General features: G+C 40.5%; 1 protein-coding gene across 1 annotated transcript; it reads left to right on the top strand.

Moving 5' to 3' along the window:
• Positions 1-590: 590 nt before the first annotated feature.
• On the top strand, positions 591-10,393 carry LOC119730540 (ubiquitin-conjugating enzyme E2 G1-like). The gene is made up of 6 exons (XM_038203513.1): positions 591-762; positions 2,368-2,473; positions 2,979-3,076; positions 5,639-5,817; positions 7,225-7,308; positions 8,603-10,393. The coding sequence occupies exons 1-5, from the start codon at positions 720-722 to the stop codon at positions 7,303-7,305; spliced, it is 507 nt and encodes a 168-aa protein (XP_038059441.1). The 5' UTR covers positions 591-719; the 3' UTR covers positions 7,306-7,308; positions 8,603-10,393.
• The last annotated feature ends 3,159 nt before the right edge of the window (positions 10,394-13,552 follow it).

The following is a 13,552-nucleotide window of genomic DNA, read 5'->3' as shown; positions in this document are numbered from 1 at the left end:
CACCAAAAATATTTACAATGCCCCTATTTTTCATAGTCAACAGAGGGCGTGCTTCATCTTTTATGGTCCTTTTTTTTTATCCACGGAGAGCACTCAAAATCTTTGTGCGTACGACACCACCTGCGTGCATATCGCACGAAACCCATGAGAACGGAAAATTACTTTCCGCGGGTTGACGAGCGGCAAGAGTGTAGGTTGGGTTCAGAATTGCGATTTCTCGGGGGTAAAGGGTGGATGCTTTACGTCTTCCTAAGTTTTAGACATATCAAAACTGAAGTGCAAATAATATGCGACGGATCGGAAGGGCTCGTGGTTCAATTTCGCGTGATCATTCATTGTTTTCTTTCTCTTAATTTCTCTTGGTTTTTGGCTTCAGTGGTGAGGGGTGCTGAGTCTTAACTTTTTTGGCAACAGCTCCCCATTGGTTTTGTACACGTTTTCTAATCGAGGTCGTCCTCGATTTGACTCCTGTCCTCAGTTACTGCTTCACACCATTTACTCACACGTACCTCTGTCCGAGTACGTCGCGATCCGATATCGCTCAAGAGTGTCCCGCGATCGAGACCGTATCGAACTCGAACGTATGGTGCGCTGCGACTTTTATGCGTACGTATACCGACTGAATTCGCGCATGCGTTGTACCCGCGGTACCATCGACGGCCATCTTCGCTCCTGTTGTCTTTTTCTGGTGACTTTGTTCCAGATTTCAATGACCGACAATGACTACTGGTGCCAGTATGTTACTCAAAAAGCAGTTGAAAGGTAAAACCAATTTTCGGGTGATATTCTGACAAAATCTGACGCCCATAACTTGTTAGGTAATGGAATAAACAGGGCATTTTTGTTGGTTCCCGTCATTTTCCCGTGCTGTGCACAGTGTGCGGTTTTAATACAAAATAAATGCGTCATAGGTTTACGCACTTTTCATTTGCAGTATAACTCGCAATGTACTGTCTGTAGCCTATTATTACAAAACCAACCCAGCACTGTACTTCTTGCGTATGGGCCTCGTGCAGGAAGTGGCACTTTTGATTTTGAGAAATCAACTTACATGAGACCAAAGAAAAAGTCTCCGGTTTCTGGTATGGAGCTTGCCCAAAAAGTGGTGCGGCGACGCGGCTTTTTTTTTTTAACCTGATTTTTTTGCTTCAAGTGTCGTAAATGGTGCCCGACTAAACTTAGTGCAAATATATGGGAGTCCAGAGAGGCCACATAAAGCTTATTCTCGACCATAACCCATTCTAAAAACACGTTAAAATTGTGCAGCAGCAGGATTTCAGTCAACCAAGTGAGTTTGGCGGTTTTGAGACATCTTTCGTTGAAATTTTTTTTTTCATGTTGCCGACGCGCAAGGCTACGGCGACGCGCGCGCATACCAGAAACCGGAGACTTTTTTTGGGGGGCTTGACTTAAGTTTTTTCCAATAACACACTTTGAGGACTGAGCCTTACTTCTGAATCTGAGGTTTAATAATTGTAGGCCTAACTCGATTATTAATAATGCGCCTATCAATTGTTTAAAAAAAAGCTCACCTCCCCCCCCCCTCCCCGCAGCCCCACCCAAAACGTGGGGATTGTCACTTTTGAAGTGACAAAATCCCCACCCCTCGGGCAAAATTTAAATGACAATGTCCGACATACATACGTGGGGCACACTAATGATTGCCTTTCCATGTAGTACGCCAATGGTAACAATGTTTTTGAGTGACCAAAATCCCCACCCTTCCCCTGGGCTGGGGCATAAAAACATGACCAAACCCCAACATCGGACCTGGAACAGCGTGGGGGGGGGGGAAGACATTTGACAGGTGCATAAGACAAACGTGAACACGAAAGTGACAGACGAACTTGAAATTCAAAAGAAATTATTTATTCTATTTATTTCTTATTATTATTAACTGGGTTCATTCACTGGAACCCACTGGTCTCCCAAGGGGCGCTGGGCCCAGTAAAGAGAAGACAATGTGAAGAAATTTACAGTTTTAGTAGATTTGGGAGGAAAACTCCATCCAGAAGAACATTGCAAGGAAAACCCACAGAATCAAGTAGGGACTGAAAACCCAATCCACATATTGGCCCAGGCAGGAATCGAACCCGGGTCACAGCGGTGGAAGGCGAGGAAAGTACCACTACGCCAACCTGGCCATCATGTCCATGAATTTGTACAGAGGAATCAAAATGTCGTAAACAAATTCAGACATATTGAATAGGACCCCCCCCCAAAAAAAAAAAAACACCCCAGATACATGTTTATAAAAATGTGAATATGCTCAATAAGTGTTTTTTGTAACTGGGCCTAATTTAAAAAAAAAGAAGTGGCGAGTTGTTTGATTTATCTGTAACTTGCCATTGATTGCCAATTTTTCAGAGATGGAAAGCAAAGACGGGACTCAAGGCTTTTCAGCGGGACTCAGTGAAGATGATGACCTCTTCAAATGGGAGGTGATCATCTACGGTCCCCCAGACACCTACTTGTGAGTCACTGAACCATTGGATTAACCCTAACTGCCCTGAACCTTTCAAAATCCTCTTTGCCAAAGTGGAGGAATTTGGAGGATTGAGGTTACATGGCAAAAGTGCGTTGCTGATTTCGTAGGATGCACTTTGTCAAGACTTGTGTTTTCTTCTTGCTCAGCCATGCATAAAAATAGGCCTGGATTATGTTTGAAATCCTCCGTACTGCTCCAGGATGTCACTGGCCAAGCCTCAACATATTGACAGTCACTGCCGCAGGAATTTGCAGTATTCAGGCAGTGGTCAACCCTCCACGGACCATATTCAAGAAATAATGGAGGAATTTGCAGGATTGAGGCTTTATACTATTTTTCCATGAGGCCAATTGGAGGATTTTGCAGGTTTGAGGCTACATCCTAGCAAAAAGGCCTAGGGAGTTGGGGTTAAAAATCAAAAAGTACTATCCAGTCTGAACTTCAAAAGAGTCATAAAACCTTTGAATTATTGTTGTTGTTTTGTTTACAGTGAGGGTGGCTTCTTCAAGGCCGAGTTGCTTTTCCCTCAGAACTACCCTAACAGTCCTCCAAAGATGAGGTTTGTCTCAGAAATGTGGCATCCAAACAGTAAGTGAACTGTATCTCAAATACAAGCTTTGATATTTCGTCGATGACAGGAAATTATTTCTTTTTCATCCCTGTTTTGAGGATTTTGAAGCTATTCAGGATCATAACTGAAGAGGAAAACTGATTTTTTTTTTTTAAGTTTTAAATTTTTTTCCAGGTCATTTTTATGGGAAGGGGGGTAAATCTGTGTTGGAGGTCTCGAGGCCGGCCTCGAGGCCGATTTTCATGGCCTCGGCCTTGGCCTCGGAGGTGCAAGGCCTCGGCCTTGGCCTCGGAGCCTTCCGGCCTCGGCGAATCGGTCAAGGCCGGCTCGAGGCCACCCAATTTGATGTGTTTTCTAATCTAATTAATTTTCATTTTTTACCGTACCAAACCCTCGAGATTCTGCCGCAGTGGGTTCTGTGAAACGAACGCATATAGTTACAATGTACGCACGAATGAACTGGAAATGGTTGCATTGAACGTACTCACGTACGTAGCATCTTCGCCTAGCCTGCGCTTCAGCTTTCCACGTGCGTGCAAGCGTTATAACTGTTACCACGTGCCAGACTACATAAGTCTGGCACCAATCCCATTTGTGTACAATAACATGTGGTAGTAGACTAGTCTGGTTGCAGTGTTGTACAAAATTTTCTCGTTTCGCCTCTGTACCCCGACCTTTAAAAATGATTTGCGGCAAGGTGCGGCAAGCTTAATCATTTCGTTTTATAGGCCACTGTTTCAGTAAAAGTCTGAACTTTCTGGGTACGATCGAGTGAACTAGTCCGTACCATTTTTTTTCTCATAAAGATATGATAAAAACAATTGCGATTTATCAAGTAGATTTTATTTTTACACGATGATTTAAATGAAAGTTCCGGCTCACACGGTAATGTTTGGCGCAAATGGTTGATATGGAAAGCGCGATTTCAGAATTCGTTTTTCCATCCAATTGAATGCAAAGTTCTGAATGAATGTTTTAATAATAGGAGTCAGTATTCCTCGTGGTACCAGGATACTTTTTGTATTTTAAGAGCCATGTTGATACTTATTACATGTATAAGCACGGTTTGAAATTGACTAATATTGCGTGGTTACAGATATACGGCCAAAACCTCTGGACTCCCTACCTCTTGCCATGATCTTAAAATTCTTCGAAGCCATTGGATTCAAATCGGATGATCCGAGAATTCATGGTCATTTTGATGAACTGAGTGATATCATGCACGCATGTTCCGTGTTGCTTGGAGCGGGATTGGCCATTGCCAGACTTTGTCTGGTACCGCGGTATTAACAGTGATAATGCGTGGACACTTATCCCGTTGTGTGGAGCGGGATTGGACTATGCTTTGCCCGTGCGTAACGGCGGGCCGTCTGGCATTGTCTGGTCGCATCGCGGTGTTTGCTCGGCGCACGCCTGGACAGTGCGAAGGTCGGGGGGGGGGGGGTCGTAACTTTTTGGTTATGAGTGGTAAAAACCTGATTCAAAAATGAAGTTGTTGTTTATTTAATGGGGATTCCTATGATATTAAGCATTTTGATAGGTTTTGAAAATAAGATTTATAAAACATGCTAAAAGTAAATGAGGTAAATCTTACAGAATAGAAACTCAAAATTTGGCAATTTAAATTGTTGTATCTCCAAAGGGCAAACACCTATGAGCCTGATTCAAACGCCATTGATTTTGTTGTGTAATTTGCTTTCAGTGATACAAAACTTGAGATTTCTTTCTTTAAAAAATAAAATTCGCCGGACTCCCTACAAGAGGAAACCCATTGCAAGCTGTAAATTTGTAAGCCAGGCACTCCAAAACTCAGTGAATTCAACTAAAAAGATGTTAAAACTCCAACCTAATCTTAGCCTTGTTTTAGTGATTAATATTTTATTACGTGTTTTGATAGCTGGCCTCGGAGGTGTTGGCCTCGGCCTTGGCCTTGGCCTCGCGGTTGTGGCCTCGGCCTTGGCCTCGGAGGTTGTGGCCTCGGCCTTGGCCTCGGCCTCGGAGGTTGTGGCCTCGACTACAACACTGGTGTAAATGCACGTTTTTCCCAAAATTGGGCTGACCAGTTCACTTTGATGTGTTTTTTTCCAAAGATGGGTTCGTAATCAAATTTTTGTATACAAATAAATCGGTGGTAGTATCTCTTTAACCATAACTGAACTCAACCCATCAAAGTTCAACAGCAGGTTGTGTTTAACTCTTTTGGGATAGGTACAGTACCCCTAAACCGATGGTCTTTTACACTGGGGTTGGCATACCTCCAGAAACTAAGTCCAACAGTGTGTGTGTACAATTTCCCATGTGGGTGTTGGAATTTCCCAGAATGGGTATGGTTCCTAGTAAATTAGGCTGGGGAGTTAGGGTTAAAGTAATGTGTGCAAATTGTACGTGTGTTGGAATAGAATCACTGAAATATAAAATCAGTTTTTTACTTAATTCTAAGAAAAGTCATTTTTCACTATTAAAATTTTTAAGTCATTTTCTTAGAATTCTTATTGTTTATACAACTACAAAACACTCAAGCTAAGTGATGACATGTTAAGCGTGATGAACTTTTTTAATTACAATCTTTCGTTTGACAGTTGATAAGAATGGCGATGTGTGCATTTCGATCCTCCATGAGCCGGGGGATGACAAGTGGGGGTATGAGGAAGCCTCAGAGCGTTGGCGGCCTGTACACAGCATCGAATCCATCCTCATTAGCGTTATATCCATGCTGTCTAGCCCAAACGACGAATCTCCAGCAAATGTAGACGCAGGGGTAAGAGAATCACATGTGGGTTTTCTTTTCGATGGGAGGGGCTTGAGAGGCCACCGTGGGGGAGGATTTGAGAGCAGGGGCCATTATCAGGCATGCAACTTTTCCTCGGATCAGCTGATTTCCTCTTTTTTACTTCCCATGTGTGACATTGAAAATAGAAAAACACTGTACAAAGTCTTAGAAAGATTTGAATTTCCTCTTTTTTGTGACTTCCCAGTTGCATGCCTGCATTATGGATTCCATGCGCAAACAAGAGAGGGCGCTATTTTTTACCACTTTCGAGAGCACTGAGAATATGGACAAAGCCGCAGCATCTAAGCATGAGCGTCAGGTGTCACGTTACAGTTTAAAACATAAATAAACTTAATATCAATCAAACAAACAAATTCTATTGGCATAGAATATGAACCTTTTCTGTGCCTTAGAAACAAAAAACTAACAATAACACTTGCATTTACATGTGAAAACAAGATGCCAAAATGACCACCTAAAATCCATAATTTTAGCCCCAAAAATACGATTGACCATATTCCATCTCACAGGCACTCAAATGAAAAGTCTTCTTGTCCCCTTTTATTTGATACCACATTTGAGGTTGCGATACTTGTAGTTCTGAAGATGTCATAGATTTTCCACTTTTGATCAGCCGTGTTTTGAATTGCCCATAGGGTGTATTCTGTTACCTCCATTGGGCAAATTCTCTCCCTTGTGGCCCTCAATATCATAAAACAGCAGGTCAGGCTTAAAGGGAATGCACAACATTTGCTTTTGCTGCAATTTTCAGAAATAAATGGATTTGGAGGATTAGTATGTTATAGCAAATATTGTTAAACTGACTTGTTTCACGTTTTGGGCTTGTAGATGCTGGAAAAACCAAGAAAACCTATCATGTTCATGTAGTCTGGTTCCCTGACCCCACTTTTAAGATTAAATGGAGAAATGTAAAGACTTTGGGGAATTGTAAGGTCAAAGAATCACTCTAGCAGGCTTGTACCCCTTCACAGGTGTGTAATCAAATGCAAAGAAAGTGTGGAATAACAAAGTGAAAAGTTAGGAGCAGTTTTGGAAAAAAGCGATTTTTTTTTTCCAACGCTGGTCGGCCGAGCAGCGTTGGAAAAGTACAGTGTTTCTTGAAAATGTCAGCACACCAGGAGCCACAATTTTACAGGATGCTTTAGACTGTCATTCCCTAACAATCCAGTAAGGTATTTCGTGATTATTTGATCATTTCGTTTTTTGATGTTTGCAAATGTTGTATCTTCCCTTTAAGACCAACAAAAACCAGTTAAATCTTAAAAAAAACCTCATTTTCTCAAAACAATTTTATCAGAAGTAATGCATGTGTACTAGGGATGAATGTTCATCCTTTTTTCACTTTAGTAAGTTGCTCTTTTTTCCCCTTAACAGAAAGAGTGGAGGGACGACTACCAAGGTGCATTCAAACGCAATGTGCGCAGAACTGTCAAAAAGAGCCAAGAGTTATTATAGTGGGTGAGTAGCTCAGTTTTTAGGGTTTTTTAGGGTTTTTTAGGTTACGTTTTGAATTCCTTGATGTGATCCGTCGACAATGAAGTCCAATACATTTCTAAATTAACCCTAACCCTGCCAGGCGCAACACAGTGCATCGGGTGTAATAGTCTGTGGGACCTTGCTGCATTGCACTAGCAACACCAGTGCATAAACGGTCAATGTTGAGACAATAAAGAGTCGGTCCCCTTCAATAATGCCACAGTTGTATGGTGCTGCAGTTGGTGACCACAGAGGAATTTCAGCCTTGAGGTGTTTGACCTGATGGATCTCACTACACTGAGCTGGCTTGTCATTTTGAATTTTTTTTTGACAAGTATTGCATGTTGCTGTGTTTGGCAGGGTTTCTAGCCAAAATACCCAAGGGGATTAGGGATACTACAAAAGAATAGTTACATGCAAAGGACCTTTGGTGTTCCTATTTTAAGCAGTGTTCTCCGGGATTGGTTTTTGACAGACTGGCCATTTTGTTATCACGACTCTATTAGTTATCCCGTGAGCGCGAGTAGAACACGGAATAATGTAGTTCTACTCGCGCTCACGGGATAACTAATAGAGTCGTGATAACAAAATGGCCAGTCTGTCAAAAACCAATCCCGGAGAACACTGCTTAAAATAGGAACACCAAAGGTCCTTTGCATGTAACTATTCTTTTGTAGTATCCCTAATCCCCTTGGGTATTTTGGCTAGAAACCCTGCCAAACACAGCAACATGCAATACTTGTCAAAAAAAAATTCAAAATGACAAGCCAGCTCAGTGTAGTGAGATCCATCAGGTCAAACACCTCAAGGCTGAAATTCCTCTGTGGTCACCAACTGTGTCCGGCCAAGTGGTATATGTGGGACACAGACGCACTACATTTTCCGTGTTCCACGAGCGCGAGCGTGATAACGAATTTATCTTCAAGCAAACTTGACGCGCAGTAAAGTTGGACCATCGCTTTACACGAACCTTTCAGCAGTTTAGCGCATGCAGCTGGAATGTCGCTCGCATCTTGCAATAGCGCAGTACGCAGGGTGCGATATGGACCGTGCAATACAGCCTCATATCACACTGTTGTTGCCAAGGATCGACCAATCAGGATGGAGGATTCAAGTTTGCTTGAAGATAAATTTTGTTATCACTATCACATTTTGTTATATCTCGCAATCACGACTTTTTTACGCGATGCCGCTCTGCTAAATTTTCTCCAACCCAGTCGAATATAGCTATAACTTCTATGGACTTCTATGAATATTATTATTAATCCCTCTACAGATTTTGACTGACATTTTCCTTGGATCCTTGGATTTGAAGAACACATTTCTGAGGGCAGCCAAGTTGACTGGAAATGACTGTCGACATTGTGGAACTTTTTTTATATGCAATGTGAGCGACGGAACTATTAGGACTCGCAACCGATCTGTGATCAGGACGACATCTCTTACGACTCTGGAAAAGAGGCGACAGCGTTTTTTGGACTTGTATATAGAAACTGGCGATTGTTTAAGAATACTGACACACAATGTTTTGGAAAATCATGTCTGCGATAGAAGGTGTGAGGTAAGTGGGTGCGACCATTTTAGCTGTACACTCTTCCTGAAGGATTTGTCGACAACTGGGGGAACTGAGAATTCCACGGGACGTTTTTTGGACTGCAAGGAAGATTTTGACAACTCTCTTCAAGAGTCTTGAAACGGGGGTTTTGGGGGGTTGGGAGGGATTAAATACAAAAGGTGGGATGTCCCCATTTTTTTTAGTCCTAAAAGAATGTGTGTGGTTTTTTCTACTCGTATGTACTCGTATGTATATGAGAGGGTCGGCAAATATACATGTGGAAAAACTCGAGAAAAAAATTTTTTAAAAAAAGTATCCTCATTTTGACAATTTTTTCGGGAAGGAATGAGGAATCAAAAGATACAGAATGTGTACATAATCTTGAGTGGATGTGGCTGGATTGTGCCTTTTGGCAGCAGAATCTCAGGAATTTTAAAAAGCTGGGAGTAGAACTGAGTTTGTGTTCTGTGCTTGAACCCCGCAACAGATAGGGAGTCGGGATCTTCTTACGCTAAAACACACTTTTTTATCATTTTGGTCGGTTTAGCTGTATATTAACAGAGTTACATGTAACTTGTCTTTTTCGCTGTGTGCAACAAAAATTACCAATAATGTAAAACCAAAAATGAAGGCGATAGCATACATGTTAACTAATTGACAGTGAGGTTACAACTTGACCCAACTTCATGAACACAATGTGAACATGTGTGCCTTGGGAAATAAAGTACTCCGCGACTTACATGTATTGAACTGATTGCACTTGTAGTTTATGCTGGAACGAGTGAAACATGAGCGCACAGAAGATGCGGACACCGGCTCTATATGAGTCATCATCACCATCATCCTTGTGAAATCATTGCTTTGAAACTGGTGTTCAAAAGCATACTTTTGACCTCAAACTTGCAGATTGTAACGTTCAGTACTTTAGCTATGCTGTATGGAAATTGAGACCTAAAATTATTTAGAAACGAGGAAAAAGCACTGGAATTCTGAAAGCCAGACAACATCCTTATTTTCCTGGGTTTCAGGTAGAATGAGCTTCTGATGTTTATACACAGCTACACCGACACAATGATAAAAAAATGTGTGCATTATCGTCAGGAAATCCTTACTACATGCCAGGGCCCAGTGCCATGATTGCATACTGAAAAGTAAAGAAAATCCAAAGCTATGAGCATCTTGACTAAGATTTTAAGTGTGTTTACCTACTTCTTTGCCAATGCATATTCCTTCCAATGGTATGACCAAGCCCCACTGCCAATTTAGCAAATCTACATACAGTACACCTCCCCCCCCCCTCAATAAATTATCATTGTTATGCTGCGTGCCCAACTACATGCATGAAGACTTTGCCAAAAAATTGTTAATTATTTCTTGTACCTTGTTGGGCCTTTTCACAGTGTGCAAAGAAAGAACTGTTCCAATGTAAGTGTTTTAGAAAATTGTGATTATTGAGATCAAGGGCTAATAGCTTTTCTACAAAAAACTATTAAAAAATCAGGCTTTTAAGTATTCCTGTTTTTCCCTTTTTTTCCCCCTTGCTTTTTCCTTTTTTTTGTCCTACAACTTCGAAAAATGAAATCTCATTGAATATTTCTCATAATAGTGTTACACACTGTCATATTGAAATCACACTATGAACGGCTTAGGCGCAGGAGTACTGTAACTGTACTTCCAAGAGCTTTAGTTGAGGATGACCACAGGTGTTGGAGCACAAGTGTTGTGAGTACAGAACATGCCAAATGAGGCTTATGATGCTGTGGACATGGGTATCAACGAAAACTACTCCTGAAAGCCCGCAAAAGTCCTACTTTTATCCTGATTTTGTCCTCCAAAGTCCTACTTTATCCTGTTTTTTTTTTTTTGGCGGGGGTGATCTCGCTGTTCTACTTTTTCACCTGGGTCTGCTTGAAAGCCTGAAAAATTTAAAAATTAAAAAAATTAAAATATCAACAGAAAAAGTAGACTTTTTGTGAATCAGAAAAAGATAAATGATTTGCGTTTGAAAACGACAACTTGGGGCTTGGTAAATTGAGTGCTGAGGTAACGATACATGTAATAAGTCATTGGTATAAGGCAAAAATGGTACAAAACAATGTGTTACTGAACATGCTAAAAAGTCAAAAATGACAAAGGCATGGAAAAGATGCATTGTTTTTTCAGGCAACACAATGTCTTCATTTGACAGAAAGGTCGTTCTAAACAATTAGGGTCCGAAGGTTGAATTTTCCTGTCCTCGTTTAAACCTCGGTATTTTGTAATTTTCAAATATCATGAAGAATTACCTCAAACGATTAGTTTGCTAAATTCATAATCACTCTTGGAGGACGACTGCATTAAAACCCTGGAAGCAAACATACGTTCTGTGCACAGTTGTCCTTTAAGTGAAAATCAGTCAAGGGACTGTTTTTAATGGTTGAGTGCTCCCTGCCTATATAAAGCAGGATTGACTGGCTGTGGCTGTTTATGTAACTTGATACAGCTTTGCTTTGACTGTAGGTGCTTGATACGCCAGCCGTGCCTACCACTTGCCTGCTTTTGTCAGTTGACTGAATTTGACTAGTCACAGTGCTTGCTTGAAATGTGATATGACTGTTGGTGACTAGCCTGTGTAAAAGGCATGGCAGGGAAGAGGGTTGATTTTTTGTCTGTCTGTGACTGTCAAAATTAATTATGGAGTGCATCAAAATCATACAATCATGTCGGATGTAACAGGGACAGGAAAAAAAAAGTGGACCCCAAAGTTATAGAATGACCCGCAAGTGAACAGATACACATTGTGTGAAGAGACTTGCTCGATAAAAAGAAGAAGTATGGTTCTGAGTACAACCAGAGTACTTTAGGCCAAATAAACAAAACAACCAGAGTACTTTAGGCCAAATAAACAAAAAACATGTTTAACATCCCCGCCAGCTTCCTTTTTGGAGGCTGCCTCCTTTTTTTTGTGTCTTTCTTTTTTTTTGAAAAAAGAAAAGAAAAAAATGACATAATTTAAACAGTGACATCATTTTGGCCTCTTTGTCTGTTGCATCTAGCCCATATCAAGCTGGTATGTCATTCCCAGAGTCCAGGTGACGGCCATTTAAAAACAAAAGCTGGTGGCCATCTTAAAAAAAAAACCTGGCTGGTCGCTTTTGAAAAAAAGAAAGAAAAAGGGCCTCCTTTTTTTTCAAAAAGGCAGGACGCTGAACATTTTTTTTTATTTGGCTTTACTCCACTTAAACACACAAACGTGCTTCCGAGCTAAGTATTCCCACTGCATGTAACACACACAGACCCAGAGTTCCTTAAACTGTCAAATTAATTTCCGACCGGATGAATGTACAATTGTATGTGTAGAAAAACAGATTAGATAAATATTTATAGTGATTGAGGAGAAACTTGATCAAATCAATTCTCGTTTTGTGTTTAATTAACTTCATTTATTTTGATTCCTTGTTTTTGTCAAATTTGTTGTAATTTCAAAATCTTTTTTTTTGGGAGGGCATGGAGAATTGAGAAAACAGAGCTGCTTTCATGAGTGTTTGGTAAAAATTAGTACAGGTTTTTTTTGAAAAAGCAATACAATGTACATGTAGGACTCTTTTTAAAAAAGGCAGGGTTTTAAAAACCCAAAGAGATCAGGATTTAAGTAAAATTCTGATTAACAGGGAAAAAAAAATTTCCATCAACAAGAATATCTACATGTACGGAGTATAGTACATAGACTGCTAAAATGGTCGCCATAACTTGCCATTGTAAATTCTGTACTGTAAACCCTTTAATTATTAGATTTGGTAAGCTTAACCACTGCTAAACAGGTTTTCGGACCACTATGAAAAAAGTCGTGTTTACAAAGATTTCATAACTGTATGCCAATGAAAAGTTGGTTTTTTTTCCATTTCAAGGCCAATTATAATATTTGCAAGTAAAATGTAGCCGATGTCACCAAACTGTCAACATGAAGCCAACTTGGAGAATTTTTTTTTTAAATTGCGAGATTTTGTCATTTTTGAGAAAACAAAAATGTTTGACTTAAAAATTCATCCCCACAGCAGATTTCTGAGATGAAACTGACTTTTGTCCAGAGAAAAAAAATGTTCCTTTTCGAAATGAAAACTTGTTCTGAGAACTTGTTCTGTACACCGATGTACAATTAAACGTTCCAATGTACAGTTAAACGTTCTCCCATCTTGAATGCTAGATTGTATTCATTACTTGTTTCCGTCGGTTTGTTTTGCAAATGTTATAATTGGCCTTGAACGGGTTCTTTGCTCAATTTAGTTGGTGTTTAATTTTTGTGTGTGCATGGATGCTCTAAAAAATCTGTAGTCAAGTACATTTAAGGCAGGTTCATACTTCGCGCAAATGCAAACGGAAAGCAAATTTGACGTGAAACATTCGCTGAGAAATTCGCCACAGTTGAAATGTGTTCAACGTTTGCAAATTCGCAGCATGAAAAGTTGTCGTGACGTCACAAATTTGCATTCCCGTTCGCTTTCGCGGCGAGAGTGAACCGGCCTTTAGTCTGTTAACATGGGACAAGTGTACAAGCCTTCTGTACGAAGATATCAGGCAGTGTCCAAGTTAAGCATTGGTGCAGTCGTCGTATGTACGGCTTAAAGACACGTTGGCATGTTTGTGTCATTTGAAGAGGACGACATCAAGGATGGACATCAGACATTTCCTATC

Source organism: Patiria miniata, unplaced genomic scaffold, assembly GCF_015706575.1.
Source record: "Patiria miniata isolate m_02_andy unplaced genomic scaffold, ASM1570657v1 HiC_scaffold_22, whole genome shotgun sequence".
NCBI classification, from domain to species: domain Eukaryota; kingdom Metazoa; phylum Echinodermata; class Asteroidea; order Valvatida; family Asterinidae; genus Patiria; species Patiria miniata.
Note: the sequence above shows the minus strand (reverse complement) of the source record. Positions and strands in the feature narration are given on the sequence as shown.